Below are 18,135 nucleotides of genomic sequence, written 5' to 3' on the forward strand. Positions count from 1 at the left end.
GCGGCATGAGCTGAAAGATCATATCTCCACCTGGGCAAGAGGCAGGGAAGCTGTGTCTGGAAAGAGGTGTTGCAGCGGGAAATAATGGCCACCAGTGAGAATGGCTGTGGGGCATGGCGCCTGGGACAGGGGTTGAATGGGGAGAGGGGAGGACACCGCAAGGAAGCTGAGTCCGGGCTCCTGGCCCGAGAGGCAACAGAGCCATGAACAGACACAGGAGAGGCTGGCGTGAGCATGGTTTAGGCTAAGACAGACCTGGATCCTGGTCCAGCCTCTGCCATCTACTTGCTGGGTAGCCTTGAGCTTATTACATGCCATCTCTGGTCCTCATTGCTTCACCCCTAAGGTGACCCCACCTCTAGATACGTCTGTCTGTCCACCTTTCTGTGGTTCTTTCTTTCTCTTAAATCTCCCTACTTCTCTGGGTCTCTCTGCTTATCTCCCTATCTCTCAGTATCTCTGTGTCTCTCTCCCTTTGTCTCTGTGCCTCTCTGCTTATCTCTGGCTATGTCCCCTGCTTCTCTCTCCTTCTCTCCCCCTCTCTTCCCTTCCTGGAGGCCTCCAGGCTGGCAGGGAACAGATGGCTCTTAGGCATTGGCCAGAGGCCCATGTCATCGCGAGGCTCCTCCCTCCATGGCTTTTCAGTGACCACCTGGGGAGTGCAAACTGTCCTGCTACAAACAGGTCACTGTCACCACTGTGATTCAGGGCCTGGCTAGCTCTGGGCCCAGCCTGCCTAGGATAACCCTGGGAGAGGCCAGCTCTCTGACTTGCTTGCACAATAACCACTCCAGGGACCAGAAGCCATCCTCGGGGAGCTGCAGCCGGGGAGGAGAGCAGGGGCAGGGACAAGGGTCGAACAGGACACTAGGCCAGCACCAGGAGGCAAGGGTCATCCACAGACACTAGGCCAGCCTCAGCCTCTCATTGAAAGTCGTGGTCATGCCCCCAACACAACCCCTCGAATGCCAGAGCTGGGGAGAAGAAGCCAGGCTGGCAGGTGTACCCTAAAACCTCTGCCTGATTTCTTCTGCTTTTGCAGGGTAGGCCAAGAGTGTCCTCATGCAACTGACCTGAAGGCCAGCCCTGCAGAGCATATCAGTGTCCATGACAAGGCACCACCCCACACCCACTGCCCATGCTGCACCCCTGCCCTTCCTCCCTTTCTGGATCAGACCCCAAGATAACCTGAGGAAATCTCTGCATGGGTGGGGGAAGGAAGCCACGTCAAGGTTCCCCGTATAGACTCCATGCAGCGCAGTGGCCCAGTGCTGAAATGCTGAGTGCAGGTTAGCCACACAGGCAGGAATCAACACACCTATTTTTCAATAAAGAAACCAAGGTGCAGAGAAACAAAAAGACTCTTCCAACATCTCACAGCATCAATGGGGGACCTGAAAGTTCAAACGGCCTAGTTACAACATGTGGATATGCACACACAGGTACATGGAATTGCCTTAAAACGATATCTATTGGGTCAGGAAGTTGGTTATTCTAGAAAAACAGCAAATAATGGCACACTCCCTGCCATGGAGAGCCTCACACAAAAAACTCATCAGGCACATGCCACCACCTTGTCACTCCTGGGATCCCAGAGAGAGATTTGCATGAGGTTGCTGCTCATCCCATGCAGCATGCCCCCTAGATGCCCTGAGAATGAGGTTAGCAGCTGTGTTCGCACATCTGCAGTGGTGTCCCAGGTTCAGGGATGGGCTGGTGCTGCCATGAATGCCCATTGTATCTGGAGGGTATACTCTCCCTGAGCTCATCTGCCTTCCACCCTGGGCAACGGGTGCAATTGCTGCTGGGTTACATGAAGAGGCTCTGACTCTCCTGGGAATGCTGAGACTTCAACTTCCTAGTTGGTCTTTTAGGATGAAATTACATGTATATGTTTGTACCCATCAGAGACCTTCCGGGTACAGAGAGGCAAAGAATCAGCCTAGCAGGTGTCCAGATGCTGACAAGGCCGGAGCATCCCACGGTGCCTGTTCCCAAGGGAAGGCCTGAGTCTGGTGGTTTCCATGCACCAGCCCAGAATCAGCTGGGCCCGGGAGCTCTTTCCCAGCCCTGCCCTTCTCTGTCCCCATGCCGCCCTCCCCTCCCTTCTGGCTGGAGGGAGCACAGGAAGGCAGGATGCAGTAGGAGCTGGCCCGGCTCATGTTTCCCTCCTCTCTTCCTGGCAGGGATTACATGGTGAACAAGAGGACAGCTGAGCTGGCAGGTGGGTGGCCCGGCCATGCCGAGGGGGAAGCAGGGGAGGAAGGACAGCTGAGGTAACTCAGGCCTGCAGCAGCCACTCTCCCCAGTCCTTCCTCCCCCATGCTAGCCACCAGGGACACCTCCATGCCAGTGGTGGATCCACCTGCCCTAGCGCCAATGCACGGACACTTGTACCCCTGTTACCCCGAACTCTGCTCTCCAGGGGAACCAAGGACACATCAAATGATTTCCCAACAGACAGATAGATTGACTTCAGAGAATTGAAAACCTACGCGTTGGTGGGGGAAGTGGTAGGGCTATAGAATTCTAGAACCTGTAGTTAGCAGTGGTCTCGATCTCCCAGCCTCTGCCACACACCCCTACCCCCCGAAAACAAGCTCTGCAGCCATTGGAGGGTATCTGTCTGATAAATCGCAGGTCCGCCTCATCCCAAGGAGCCCTGCACCCTGAGATGTTACTAGAAACCTTACTTAACTATTTAGGAATACCCCCATTTAGGGACAGCAGTTATCAATTAGTGGTCCTTGGAGACTCATTCGAATGGTCAGGGGACAGCAATGAGAATGCACCCAGAAAGTGCCAGGAACGATGTGTCTGTGGGAAAACTGAGAACCAGAGGGGCCTAGGCCTGGCTGAAACCTTAGCAGACGGGAGGTGAAGCTGACTTCTCACCCCACCACTCCCCCAGGAGGAGATCATGGGTCATAAAAACAAAGCTGGACATTGAACTAGCTGTATGGATGTCCTAAAATTACTTGGTAAATCCTGGGAAGAAAGTTCAGGACCAGGAATCTTCCAGCTAGATTCTGGATCTGGTGCGGCCACCAAGGAACACTTCAACTCCACATCAAACAGGAACAACCCGGCATCAGACCCCAACAGCTGATTGAGCCCCCAACCTCCTCCTCACTGGGTTCCCTACGAGCAGCAGACTTTGGTTCCTGTCCACATACACCAGTCCAGAAGTTTCTGTCGAGTAACATGCTTTTCAACTGTCTTCAATCTGTTTGTTCCATCATTCTGATGCTTTGGATTAGCAAGTTTATTCAGCCTCCCCCGGGTTTTTCACACTTTAGACATGCTGAGCAGGTGCTCTCTCTGAGCCCCAGTTCCCCAACTCTAAAATGTAGGTACCTACATCAAAAGATTGTCAGGAAGTCCAGGTGCAATGGTGCACCCCTGTAATCCCAGTGGCTCTGGAGGCTGAGGGAGGAGGATGAGGATCTCAAGTTTGAGGGTATCAGGATTGCAGCATATGAATTTCAGACCACAGCTAACACCCTCATCCTCTCCCTCTTCCTGCCTCCTTTCTCTCTGCCCACTCTGGATCTTCCCAGAAAGGAGCGTTTCCACTGTCCTAATCTATCCACGTTCAGCTCTCTCTCTTCTCCTCCAGTCAGATGCTTTGTGAGCCTGCGAGTTCCCTCCAATAACCCTCTTCAGTTCCACCCTTTCCTTCCTAAGTGGATTTGCACGCTATTTTCTAGGTCAACTATGAGAGAGAGGCTCATTCATCTCTGTGTCCCTACACAAGGCCGAGAACATAGTTTCTAGTTGCAGTGGAGCGAGGGAGTTGGAATTGGAAGGGTGTTGAGGACAAATAGAGAAATCATGACTCAGTGGAGAGGGGGAGCGTGTTCGATGGAAGGGGTGGAAGGATGGAGTTGGCAGATGGGTTGAGGGGTGATGTCCAAGCAGAGATGGAGGGATGGGTGAATAAACAGCGAAGTGAGATGAATGGATGTCAAAGGGTGGTGCTCATGTATCCGAGAGGGTGGATTAGTGGATGGAAAACAGATGGCCGCAGGCACATGCTATGGTTGGCTCTGGGCCAAGACAGGAAGGCTGTAAGGAGCCCCCTTCCATGTTTCCACCCCACACCAGCGTTCTCATCCTGTACCCAGGGCTCTCAAACCATAAAGATCAGGGCGGTAAGGAAAGGAGGGACAGAAACAGCAGAGCCGGGGAGTGACTTCCATCTGGCTTTGCCCAAGCTCTCATTTAGTGGGTCCTACCACCAACTTCACACAGCACAAACCTCAGAGCCACGGGGCCCCAGAATGGGTGCAAGGCATCAGTGGCGCACGCCTCTAATCGCAGCTGCTCACGAGGCTGAGACAAGAGGATGGAGAGTTCAAAGCCAGTCTCAGCAATGGCGAGGCCTTAAGCAAGATCTAGGTGAGACCCTGTCTCTAAATAAAATACAAAATAGATCTGAGGATGTGGCTCAGTGTTTGAGTGACCCTTAGTTCAATCCCTGGCATCCCCCTAAAAAAAGAAAAATAAGAAGGGGTGGAGGGCAACCCTTGCCTCTCTCTGGCCATGTCCCCAATCCACCCTCAAAAGATGCAGAAGAGGAGAACTGGCTACACCAGCAGAGTTTTCAGGGTCCTCTCGCTCAATACCAAAGGCTGGCAACCTGTCAATTTCCCTCCCCGCAGGACACCCTGGCATTCTGGCCACCTGAAGTTCATCAGGGCATCACCTCTGAGTGGCCCTCACCAACCCAGAGCTCTTTGACAGCAGGAGTGGCAGTAACCTCTCGCACCATTCCAGTGGCCAACTCTGACACAAAGTTGGCACAGAAATAAATGTTGTGGGTTAAGGAAAATAGATGATGTATCTTAGATACAACCCAGTGTCACTGGGGGAAACCAATGAGCCTTGATCTAGGACCCTGAATTTGAACCCAGCTCGGCCACTTCCCAACTGTGTGACTTCACTAGGTCCCTGTGCCTCTCTGAGCCCCCATTTCCTCATCTGTGAACGCAGGATGATGGTTGATACAGTTAACTCTCTCAGGGAAACTTTTAATCTGGTCTTTGAAAGAACTTACCCAGACCCCGGAACCCTGAGAGTCAAACCCCAAAGTTGCCCATCCCTCCTGCCCAGCCTCACCCACCAGGGCAGAACAGGACCCTGTGGGGAGGGGTGGGCAGGCCGCAGGACGTGAACATGCCCCACTTTTTGGTTTCTGCAACTGGGGCTGTACATAATCGCCCTGACCTCAATCTTTCCCTGTGAATTATGGAAAGAGAGTTCTCTGCAAATGAGGCCTGTGGAAAGTTCCACCAGGCTCCTCTCCTCCCCTCATTTCATCCTGCCCAACTTAATAAGGACTACGGCTTATTAGCTGTTCCCGTCCAGCTCACCTTGTCCTGCGCCTGCACACGTGAGACTAAAAATATCCCCAGCTCCTATTAGAAGCTCTGTGCCAGGAACAGGCAAAGCTGGAGATGGCACTCTCACTAAAATCTGACTCCCGCATGCCCCCTGGGATCCAGGCCACTGGGCCTGTCCTTCATGGGGCAGATGGCACTAACATCTTCCTGACAGCCCCCTGGGGGTCCTTCGATACTCATCAAGAGTCCACTGGGATCGTCTGTGGTTTCATTCAGATACTCTAAAGCCTCTTCTGTGTGCCTCCTCACCCCCACAGGACAGGACAGGGTCCTAGCAGAGTGTCATGCAGAGTGCTTCCCCCCAACCCAGGTCCTTGGGAATGTCCAGCTCAAATCTCAATCTGTCCCTGGAAAACACATCTGTGCCCTTTTTCACTAAAGCATGCAGAATGGCAAGTACTTTGAACTCAGAGGGTCTGTCCCCAAGCCACTGGGGACTGTGTGAACCAATCTTTTGACCCTTTGTTTCTCTGTCAATAAAATGGGCACAGATCCATCAGCCTCACCTCAGCTTATTGTGAAGACCCAATGAATTCATGGAAATACAAATGCAGACTTTGGAAGAACAGAAGCAGAGTTCTGACCCCAGGCAGACGAGGAGGCATGATCCAGGTGTGCAGAACTCTTGTCGGGTTCTGTAGGTAGGCGGATGGAGGAGCAGGCAAGGGGTGTGTCAATAGCTCGGTAATACGGACTTGGCAAGGCTGAAGAGGTAATCTCTCCGCAGGCTTCATGTGCCACTGGATACCTCTCTTGGCATTACCCAAGATATTTTGGAAATGGTGGTGAGAGACAAATTGATTTTCATCATCTCCATCCCCAGGAAAAGGCCAAGAATGCCGTAGAGTACAAAGACTTCCAAAATTCAAACTCCTTGAAATTTGGAATGGAGAGCTTCCCACATTTGCACACAATTATATGTAAGAAGGTGGGGTTTTAATGAGCTATGGACAGAAAAATATGGAAAGTCAATTAAGGTGTCGTGAACAGAAACACTGGAACAAGGAATGGCTGACGGGCATTCATCTGGGGCGAGATACCAGAAAGGTTAAGAATGGAAATTGTTTTTAAAAGAAGAGACACAGCTCTGGCTCCGACTGGGGTGGGGTTAGGGGCGGTGACTGCATAGGACTGAGCTGCTGTGTGTCAGAACAAAGCTCTCCCCAAATTCATATTCCAGAAGCTTCTGCCAACAGCAGAGGAAGGTGCCTTTAGAGCCGCTTGTCCTCATGTGACCTCCTTCTCCTCCACTCCCTGAAGGTCTGTGAGAAAGACTCAGAAGAGCAAATGCTACAAATCTCTGAAAGGCTCAGCTATGCCTCCAGGCTAAAGGGAGAAGTCTCAGCTTGCTGGGAGCATTAATTTTGTTCCGTTTGATTCAGACATTTATTGAGCACCTCCTGTGTACAACACAGGCACAGTGGGGGGCTCAGAGGGATTCAGTAATGAGCTAGAACTTGACCTGGTCTTCCAAGGGTTTAAAGAGGTCAGAGGTATGGCAGTGCATTTACCAGAGACTTTATTATAAAATACAAAAGATCAGAGGAAGACTGGAAGAGTATTCATTTTTTCCAACTAACATTTTAAACGCTTGTGCTATTACAATAGGGGGAAAAAAAAAAACTATGTGTATGAATCCAAAACATCCTACACGCACGCACAGGTAAATTTATGTTTAAAAATTGTTCCATCTCAGAGGTGAAACAAGATGAAAATTAGGAAAGTTATACCATGTATCAGTTATCATCATAGCAAAGATTTATTTAATGATAACATTTGATGCTTGGGATGGTGTACCGAGGGGTCAACATACACAGCTTGTGAGTTTGTGAATAAGCAAAATCTTTCTGGAAAGTGATTTGACATTGTATATATCTCGAGCCTTAAAATAGTCATAACCTTTAACTCAGTAATTCCACTTCCAGGAATCTATTCTAAGGAAATAACCAGATATGTGGTCAAAGGTATAAGCACACAAATATTCATCATCACATCATTTATGAAGGTGGACAATGTGAAACAAACTAAAATGCCAACAATAAGAAAAGAAGAAAATTGGATTGTGGCATGTCAATATAATCCATAATCAGGTAGCTTTCTAAATTGGGTTCTGAAAAGGATTTTAGTAAACCATTCATTACGTGTGTTGAGTAGGGGAAAAAAAATCAAGATACCAAACTGTACATGATAAGATCCTAATTTTGTTTTTAAAGATATTTTATATATATTTGTATGTATATGTGTAATATTCATTTATTTTATATGGATTGCAGTGGTAATGGAAGGAAATACCAAATAATAGAACATGTAAAGGTGATTATCTCTAGAAGATGGGATGATAGAATGCGGGGTGGGGTGGGATGGGGGGGTATTTACTTGTTTTATACAGTTGATGTCTTTTTCTGAATTTTCAGCAGTGACCATAAGTTTGGCACAGCACCTTGGCCTACTGTGGGCCCACGGAACTCCAAGACCCAGCTCACTGAGAGGGTCCCTGGGTCTTGGCACTAAGCTGGCCTCTGGTCTTCAGCTGCAGGAGAGATTCTGCCTGCTCCAACCAGCTCCTGCCTGTCCTCTCTCCATCGGGTCACTCTGCCCTACATTCCCAGATCCTCCTTTTCTTACAGAGCCCTGTGTTTGGTGCATGCCTGTCTTCTCACACTGCCACTGTCGTTGACTTGCATCTCCTCCAGAGAGCCAAGGTCAGGAAGCAGTGGCCATGAGCATGCCCACGGGCACAGCCAGATCTAGACCTTGCAAATACTCTGTGCTCTCCCCTCGCTCCTGACAGTGGCCTGAACTGCTCCTCAGATGGGAGCCGAAGCCCTGCCCATGGCAGAACACCCGTGGCTGCTCTACAGCTCCATGCCCACACCCCAACCCTTTCTCCCTGTACCACACAATACCAGGCAGATGGCTCTGCTTCCGCTCCTTAAAACATGCAATTTCTCTCTCACCTAGAGCACTCCTTCCAGCCTCTCCATCCATCCCCGGAGGCCCCACACCCTACTTCAGTGCCTCTGTCCTACTCATTCATTGGTCACTTTCACCTAGGATAGGGGTCCCTCCCTGGGCTTACTCTTTCATTTCACTGTGTAGCACTGCACATAGTAAGGGCTCAAGAACAGTAAGGGGCTTATTAAATTCCTTTTAATGTCTATGAAAATGGTGCACTTCTGCCTCCCTCTCCATCCCTGGCAGGGCTACTTCACTGTTCCTGAAGACTGCTGAGTGCTCCTGGCCACCAACTTGTGACTACTACCAATGCCACCATGTGTCCCCCCCTACTGATGCCACAGAGAGTGAAAAAATCTGTCCTCAAAGGACCAGATCAAGGCTTGAGGTCAGAGAATCTTTTCCAAGGCTTAGGTAGAAGCCTGTGGGGAGAGATGTGTTCGCAGTGATTGCTGACAGCTGTTCTTCCCTTTAGCCTGGGCACTAAACAGCCTCAGATCACAGGGTAGGGACTGTTCAGCCTATGAGCTTTGGAGCATATGAAATGGGTGGGCATCAAAGGTTGAGATGTCCCCTGCTTCCCGTAAGATGCCTGTGAGATCTTATGTAAGTCTCCTAGGTTTCTAAGCATCCGTCTTTCATCTATTAGGTGTGGACCATGCAAAGACAGCCCACGGAAGATACACGGTGTTGGGAGTACGGTGCAGGTAGGAGGAAGCAGAGCTGAGCCATGAGCCCTGCTGGAGAGGCTGCAGCTGCACAGACCTGATGTCGCATCTTCAAGGAATGGATTCTGTGGCTCACTGAGTTCCTCTATATTAGCAGAATGGTGACATCGAACAATGAGTGACACAGGAAGAAAGACAGATTCCTCCCCCTGTGTGCATGGAGAAGAGCATGCCCTGTCTGCAAAATCCCCACTAAGAGCCTTCCTTTCCTTGGCCCACACATATCTGTTGGGGGGAGAGAAACTTGCCTCTTGAGAACCCAAGAAAGCTAAAAGGGTTATGATGACTGGTGGCGCCTGAAGAACGCCTACTTCTGAGGAAAGAGATAATCAGGACATCCCCCCCTCTCTGGTCAGGGTCTCCTCTACCAGGAGCCTGATGACTAGCCCTCATCTCCAAGGCAACGAAGCCAGCTCAGGGCCAGAACCACTCAGGCAACTGACAAATCCCAACTCAAGTAAAAGAAAGAGAAGCTTCAAGCTGTAAGTGACAGCTGGACATGTCATGTGACAGTCATGCATCACTTAACAAGAAGGATATATTCGGAGAAATGCATCTTTAGGTGATTTCATCATTTTGCAAACATCATTGAGTGCACTTACACAAACCTAGATGGAATGTAGTCTACTACACATCTATGCAGCCTATTGCTCCCAGGGCCATGGTGAACAAAAAGATCAGATTAAGTCCAGCACAAGAGAAAGTGGCGCCAGAAGCTTCTGGTGACATACCACCACATACTGTTTATAGAAAATCTTGTATAAGTAGAAAAAGTGCACTCTGGAATAATGATAAAATGTAATAAATATGTAAACCAAGAATATAGATGTTTATTATCATTATCCAGTGTTATCTACTGGACTTAATTGTATGTGCTGTACTTACTGGTAGTGTAGGTTTGTTTACACCAGCATCACCACAAATATGAGTAATGTGTTATGCTACGACATCACCATGGTCACGATGTCACCAGGTGATGCGAATTCTCCAGCTCCATTTAATGGTATAGAGCCAATATCTACATGGTCCAACACTGAAATGTTATTGTCATAGGCGAGAATACAGAGATCCTTGAAGCCTGTGTTATTCAAGATGGCAGCAGGATGGTGGAATTTGTATATTAAGGAAAACCTAGAGGCAGAAAGGCCAGATGTGTTTGGGACATAGAAGAAATGGCTTTGGCCGCAGGATACATGGGTCTACAGAAGGAGGGTAGGCTCAGGGTGTGAACTGTGGACTTAGAATCTGCTCTTTGTCCTGTAGGACCAGCAAGAGGTGGGATTTGAGCAGATGGGATAGAACCTCTGTCTAATGCTATGTCAGTAGCTCAGCCTTCTCTTCTGCTCCCCTCCCCTTTACTGATATATCCAAATGCATGTACATACATTTCTTTTCCCATAATATCTCCCTCTCCCTCCAGGAAGAGGTCTCCATGAATAGGTCCTGGGAAGAGGGATGCAGCTGACTTGAACAAAGCCAGGAAGTGCAGAGGGGAGTGAGAAGCTAATCTCATCTTTATGCTCTTGCTCTTGGCAGGGAGTATCTCTGAAAGTCCCAAGAACTGGGCTATTGCATGACAGCCATGAGGGAGAGCCCCTGGGGAGTGGATCCAAGTACTGGTAGCATTAGGATTCAGGGGCAGTAGCATCTCTCAGATCAGCCAAGTTGGCCCCATTTGCTCTCACTGTCACTGGGAAACATTTGTCTGTGTCTGAAGATGTTCTAGGTTGTCACGATAGGTGCTACTATCATCTAGTAGGTTTGTTGCTAAACATCCTGCAATGCAGAGGACAGCTCTCTACAACAAAGAATTATTTGGCCCAAAAGGTCAATGGTGCCAAATGAGAAGCAAGCCCTGTTCCAAAGTCTCAGATTCCAGACATAGTGGAGAAGCAGGATGCCCCCAAACTGTCTTAGTAGACCTCTGGCTGGCACACTTGCAGGTCTTCATCTTCTCCAGAGGCAATTCTGGGAGGGGACATCATGGTGAGAGAATCCCTAAGAGTGACACTTTCCAGCATGGGAGTTAGAGCCTGTTACTATAAGGCAAGTGGACATCAGAATCCCTGCTTTCCCCACTCAGCAACAAGGATTATTGGACAGAAGCTGCTGGTGGTTTCTGTACTCTGAAGGATAGAGGCAATACTGTCCCAGGACAGTAGAAGTAATTCTGGCACCTGAAAGCCACCTCAGCAGACTCTAATAACCCAGAAAGTTTGCATGGTCCATAGTCCTTTTCCCCCAGCTTCCCAGACCCTCCTGAACATGTATGTGCCCATGTGTATGCATGACAAAGAGAGAAAGAGCCCATACACATGTAAACACGGAACAGGACTCAATTTAGCAGGAAAAATCCTGCCTTGGGAGTCATCCACCTCCAGCTGCCCATCCATAGGCTCAGATCTCTAGGGACACCAGTTCAACACTTACCAAAAGCCAATGACAGCTGCCCAGTAGGTGATGAGGTGGTGGTGATACAAAGGGGCAGCAACCTTTATATAGGCCCATGTGAAAGCCAAAGGCACTGGGGGAAGACCTTCAGAATCTGAGGGTGTGGCTGTGTGCACCCCCCCACCTGGCTTCATTACTGGCTTATCACTCCACCTGTCCCTTTCCTCACCCTCAAAATGAGATAAGAATGACAGCTAACATTTGGAGACCACTTACTATGTGCCAGGCACCTTACATGCATGTCATTCTCACAACAGCCTTGTGAGAATTTTTATTACCCCAATGATACGGGTGAGAAAATGGAGGAGAAATGGCTGTTCCAAGATCACATGGCCAGCAAGCGGTGGAGCCGGTACTGGAACACAGCCGCCCAATACTGGCAGTTCTAAGGAGAGGGTGGAAGCTCCTGGGCCGATCTGCAAAGCAGGTCAGTATAGTCTGACGTTAGAAGGGGTTCCAGAGGAAAGCCCTCCATGTGGACAGCATTTATTCATGGTGGAAATTCAAATTAGGGAACTGTCCTCTACCCCGTGGGCCTGTAGTGCCAAAGGCTACCAGGCAGATGCCCATGTAAACACTCCTTAGACCCACAGCCAAGTGCCCTGCTGCTGTTGGCTGGGCAAGCTAGACCAGCTAAAAATAGAGGGTTCTCAGGTCCAGCTCCCTGACAGCAGCAGGCAGCCCCCTGTGCCCCAGCCTCCTCCCTCCCTCCCTCCTCCTTTCCCCTGAGAGCAGGAGTCAGTCTTCTAGAAGGAACAGAGATTTTACCACTTCCATTTCAGGCTAAAGAAGATAGTTAACCTGATGTCCAGTGGACACGATTTTAGTTCTGGACTAGCCATAATGCGGAGGTTGTGACCCCAACACCCACCCAACTCCCTCCTATAGAGAAAGCTGCCAACCTCCAAAACCCACCCAAAAAAATGAATGAGGCCAAGGCCAAAACCTGACCAGTTTCGGCACACCTTGCAGTTTATTCAGGAACCCCCTTGCTGTCTTTCCTTCCTTGAACTAACTCTCAATGTTGATGGCACTGTGCCATTTCTGCATTGGCCAGTGACTTTTCTCAGGAGGTCCCTTTTGGGACCCCCCTACCCCTAAGTTCCCGGAGATGGTGGGGATGAGACAGCAGCCAGCCATGGGGGAGAACAGTCCCGCAGCCCAGGATCAGCGCTTCAAGCACAGGGGGCGAGAGGCCAGGGACACCAGGAGGGACGCTCTGGAGCCCGCCGCTTCTGCGGACCACGGCCTGGGTGCAGGTCAGGGCTAGGCTTGGGGATTTCCTTTCAAAGGTGACTTAGAGCCGCTTCATTAGGATAGCGCCCTCCCGGGCGGGTCCTAATAGTGTGTTTGGCAGAGTCAGCGAAACGCGGCGCCCAGTGGCTCTGGCGGCGGGGGAGCGCCCTCTCCCGCGCCCTGTCCTCTCCCGCGCCAGGCAGCGGTGCACACGGGGCCATTTGCAAAGGAGGCAGCCTCGCGAGCAGCCGCGGCGCGCCGGCCCGGAGGGAGGTGGCACCATGGAGCTGAAGAAGGACAGTAACGCCGTGTCCATCGACATGCTGCTGATCGTGCACTCGGAGAAGCGGCGCGCCGCACAGGGCGCGCACATGGACTCGCAGGCGGACCCGGGCGCGCTGCTGCAGCGCCGAGGAGGTAAAGCGCGCCCGGCCCGGGTCCCTCGGCCCCTTGGCACCTTGGCCTCCACGTCCCAGGGCCCGCCCGCCGAGGGAAGTCTCGTATGTCCCCGAAAGAAGTCAGCAAGCCGGGTCCTCTCCCCTGTGCCTCCACGCCTTAGCACCGGCGTCCCGTGGCAACGCGTAGTCGGGTGGTTGTCCTAGCTTGACTCCCAGTGTGGGCCTGGGTGCTTCGGTCACCCGGGAGCCTGTTTCCTGGGAACCACTCCCTGAAGGGTGCAGATCAGGGTTGGAGGATGCCCTGGAGAAAGGGGGCCAGAGCTTCGGGCTGACTCATGTGTGGCAGAGGCCTGCTGCCCTATGTAGCACACTGCAGGGCACGAGGGACCCAGGGGCATCTGTGTACTGAGCCAGATTCTGAGACGAGGAGCTCCCTAGGTGGCCTTGCACAACTTATAACCTCAGTTTTCCCTTCTTCAGTCTCATTCCCAGCCTCCTACAGATAGAAAGAGCACAGGCTTGGGTGGGATGGTTCTGCTCTCTCAGTTTGAACTTGTCCATCAATGTAACTTGTTCTACAGACTTTCTGGGGAAGTGAAAAGTGGTCAAATAAAGTAACTGGTTATAGAGCAATTGTGGAAGGGGACCCTGGCCTCAACTCAGAAGCAATGTGAATAGAGTATAAATGGTTAATAATGGAGGTTCAATAAGGCCCTGAGAACCATGGGAACCTAATGTCCTGGTCTCCCAGGCTGGTATTGGGGTGCATTGGTTGCCAGTACACCAGGTCTTTGGGAGTGATGTTTGACAGCCCTTATGAGGAAATGATTTCTGCCTCCCCCGCCCCCAACTTCCCCTCCAGTTCTGGAGCTCCTTGGAGCGGGCTGCCACTCTGCCCCTGGCTCTTCTGTCCCCAAAGTCCCAATGCACATTGACCAGCCACCCTCCACCTATCCCACTAAAGCACCAATTCTGTGAATGGTCTTGTACCACAAGCCACCCAGGCTGGAGAGATCTTGGGGAAGCTGTCCAGGGAAAGAAATAGACCCTGGAGGGCTGAGAACATCGAGGGGTGCTCCAGTCTTGGGAGGATATGGGGGTCAGGAGTTGTATAAGTTAGTCGGTTCTCTAGTTCTCAGAGCAGATCCTGGGAGAAAGGGAAATAAATGGCCCACAGGGTATTTATAAGTAGGAAATCAGCAGAGGTCATCAGCTTCATGAAAGACAGGAGACTGCTCCTACTACATGCGCTACAATCCAGACCTCCCCCCATATGTATGTGCTGGAGAAGGTCCCATTCCAAGTCACCCCATGAGTTCCCACATCTTCACCCCTCTGATCATGTCTGTTCTAAAGACTCTGACACCAGAGGAGGGCAAAGGACACAAAGAAGCAGAAAATGCCAGGCAGGGACACCTCTCTGAAAGGTACCTGGTATACAGCACAGCTCCCCATGACTCTAGACCATCACATTTTGCACTCATGACCATGACTCAGGGAGGAAAGCACCCCTGCTTGATAGGAGCTGATATATTTCTACTAATATTTTCCCAATGGAGGTTTCCCAAAGATGCTATGACAGTGGAGAAAACTGTCACTCATTAACAACCAGATAGTTCTGCTCTAGAATGGAAAAAAAGGAAAGAACAAGCCTCCAATAATGCCTGCCGGTAGGTGATGTTCAGGAGACCCCAGGCCAAGTCAGTTTGCAGGCCCGCTCCTTGAGCTGCAGCCCCAAGGGACGAAAACACCAAGCAAAACTAGCTTGCCCAAGGCCTCTTATGATTACACAAGATTCCAGACAAACACCGGCCACTTGCAGGTGTCCCCTCTACATGACCGTTTCCCCACTGGGGAATGGCTCTTCCTCACCTCTGCAAATATCAGAAGAGTGAAGCTCAGTTACTGCCACAATTCAGACACTGGGTGGCCTTGTGGCAGAAAGGAGTCAGAGGGCAAGACAGCCAGGCGAGCGCAGATAGGCTAGTCGCAAGGGCTTTGGGCTGCAAAGCCAGTGGATGCTCTCTCCTTTCTTCTCTGGCTCTAGCATCTTCCCAGTTATTCCCTTAGAGCAGAACTTCTCACAAAGCTTGCTTTGGCGGGGAGAGCTCATATATACCTGTGGCAGTAGAGGAGATAGCCTGTAGCTGCCTGCACCAAGTCTGGAAGAGCTATACGCCTAGATTTTTATCCCAGAAGTTTATGTGACTCATGCATTCCATTCCACTAGTACATCAGTGGGAGTTCCAAGTGGTCTTTGGAGGACTTCACAAAAAAGAAGGGGACTAAGGTGGAATTGGGGGCTTGTGAGTGATTGCAAGTTTGGAGAGCTAGACTCGAGGCTGAGCTTCCAGGAATTGTGTCACAAAGTGTGCTACAGAGCTGGTCTGCTGAGGGAACTTCTGCAGCCACCAAGGTGCACTGGACTTTTCTTCCATGCCAGGAACTCACTTTGATTGCAGGAGCTCCCACTGCCAGAACATATGTCAGTTTCATGCCAGGAACTTGACCTTGCAGCTATCACTTCCAGCTGCTGTCAGAGAAGTCTTCCTTTCCCTTCCCCATTGCATCAGCAACAGAGTCTGACTCAGGTACATCTGATTGAGCCTAGGCCACACAGGTCCATGCTCTAGCTGTAAGGGAAGCTGGGAGAGCAGGCTACTGTCACTTTCCATTCCCATAGAGGGGTGGGCATGCCTATCTCTATGACAATTCTATTTTAACAGTTTTTTTAAATGTTTTTGAATTTTGAGGGTTGCCTTTATTTCCTCAAATGCATCTCATTTGAGGGCAGCCTCCCTTGGATCCCAAAAGAATCAACTTCCACCAGCCCCACTTTAACACAAATAAGTCTGCACTTAGTACATGCTTGCTTGCCTGGGCCTCCCTCTGCAGAGAACCTCACTCCAGTGTCCTTGTTATTTCACAGGATTCCAAGGTGTTGGAAACGGAATCCGGAAATGGCAGAAATTAGAAGGAAATGAACTTTATGGTAAATTCTCCTTTCCTTTCTGTTTTCCTTTCAACCTCTGCAATCTAATACATTGAAAAATAACTGGAAGGGTTGGGTTTCATTCATTTGAAGACTGGCTCTAGACATCTAACCTCTGAGCAAAGAATGGCTGCTTGTGATTCAGCCAGGCCTCTAGGGCTGCTGTGAACCTGGAAAGTTTTCCCTGGCATCAGGGCCTCTGCTCTCCTGGAGACTGGAGCTGGGGAGCAATGCCATGAACTTGAGCACCCACTTGTTTGCTGGCTAAGCAATAAGGGAAGACTTGGCCTCCCTTGGGGTGATGAGGTTTGATTGTGTTCCCACAGAAGATTGGTCTGCGCATGTCACAAGGCTATCCATTTATTTATTTATTTATTTATTTTCTGAACGGAGGGGATGGTGACCTGCCTTGGGCCATTGATGCCTGGGGAGGCACTAGTCAAGGATTCTGTTTATAGCTGCCTGCCGGCCTGCAGGCCTGGGACCCAGAATACAATAAGAAGTCAGTTTCCAAAGCCTCTCTCTCTCTCTGGTACTAGACATCTCTCCTCCCTGAAAACTCAGCATCCCTCTGGAAGTGGTTTGGATGGGCTGATTATAATGAGCCCTGTTCTTTGCCTTTCAGGGATTCATAATCCCAGGCTTCAGGGACAAACATCAGTGACAGTACATGTGATGATACATGAGAATTCTAATAGGAATCAGACCTGCACTCCCAGAGCCCCCCTATGGAACTCCATCAGACCCCAGCTGTGTGAGCCCTGGAATCAGATAACGGGCTTATCATATGCCAGTCTAAAAAAAAAACCACCCTCCATGACCCTTCCCAAAGGGGCAAATAGGACTGCAATTGAGTAAAACCACATAAGGATGCTCTGTCTTCCTTCTTACAGTAACAAAAGGAAAGGATGGGGTTTCAAAAGTAAGTTCATTCATTCATTCCCTCCACAAATATCTTTAGTGTCAGATACAGTTTCAGAAGAAACAGTGAACAAGGCAGTCCAGAACCCCTGTCTTTGTAGGACTACATTAAAATTATAATCATAATAACATTCATTGCTATAGAGTCTCAAAATCATGGTGGTGAAGTGTCTTCCTGTTTCCCCTGCTCAGCTCATGGGTAGAAGTCATCCTCAGGATATGCCTGCTCCTCACCAGGGAGACCACCCCTCTGTGTCCTGGCTGTTGGGCATGCATGAGTACAAAGGCTTTCTTTACTTTGTTCCTGGGACCATCAGACAGTAGACATACCAGCTTGTGCTCTAGCAGGCACCATAGCTAGTTATGGGCTAGTGAGAATTATAATCAAGACCAGACCTCCAGAAACCTGTCAGCCTCAGAAATGGCCTGCAGGGCATGCATGCTGGGCAGCGTATGAGTGGGCAAGTGGGCAAAGTAAGCCTCAGGTGGGTGCAAAGAGACACAGCATCCTTATTTACTGCAGTTCTCTCTGACCTTCCCCGGGTCTGGCATTCATCTTAGGAAATCTCAGGAATGAATTGGAATATACTGAACTCCTGCTATTTTTTACCATCTTCCAGGGTCTTGATTTTGGGGAAAGTTAGTGGAAAATACAAAATAATGCAATAACTATTTCAAGACTATTAGAAAACTCTTGTAAAAGACAGGAAGTGGGGGCTGGGGCTGGGGCTGGGGCTCAGTAGTAGCACACTTCCCTGGCATGTGTGAGTCACTGGGTTCGATTCTCAGCACTGTGTATGAATAAATAAAATAAAGGTCCATCAACAACTAAAAAAATATTTTAAAAAAAAAGATAGGAAGTGGGTCTTAGTCCATAAAGAGGATGATTAAAATAGTTCTTGCAAAACCACCTTGAGAGCTGAGAGTTTGGAGTAAATGCAGAGCTGGGAAGGGAATCGACAGAGTCCTGGTTCCAGAAAAGATGATGGTTTTACCACTCCACCAATGCATGTAATTCAAAGTGAATTTTCATTTATTTTTCAAATGGC

The 18,135-nt window shown here is 49.9% G+C and overlaps 1 protein-coding gene across 1 annotated transcript in view; it reads left to right on the top strand.

Annotated features, from left to right (window-relative positions):
* The first annotated feature begins 13,010 nt into the window (after positions 1-13,010).
* Positions 13,011-18,135, top strand: part of Ky (kyphoscoliosis peptidase) — a 42,885-nt gene continuing 37,760 nt past the window's right edge. The window contains exons 1-2 of the mRNA XM_046431769.1: positions 13,011-13,192; positions 16,103-16,165. Of these exons, the coding sequence (XP_046287725.1) occupies positions 13,057-13,192; positions 16,103-16,165 (199 nt within the window). The 5' untranslated portion in view covers positions 13,011-13,056. The remainder of the gene's footprint in view (positions 13,193-16,102; positions 16,166-18,135) is intronic.

This window comes from Marmota monax, unplaced genomic scaffold (assembly GCF_021218885.2).
Source record: "Marmota monax isolate L192 unplaced genomic scaffold, Marmota_monax_Labrador192_F-V1.1 WCK01_AAM20220418_F8-fsc00022, whole genome shotgun sequence".
NCBI lineage: Eukaryota > Metazoa > Chordata > Mammalia > Rodentia > Sciuridae > Marmota > Marmota monax.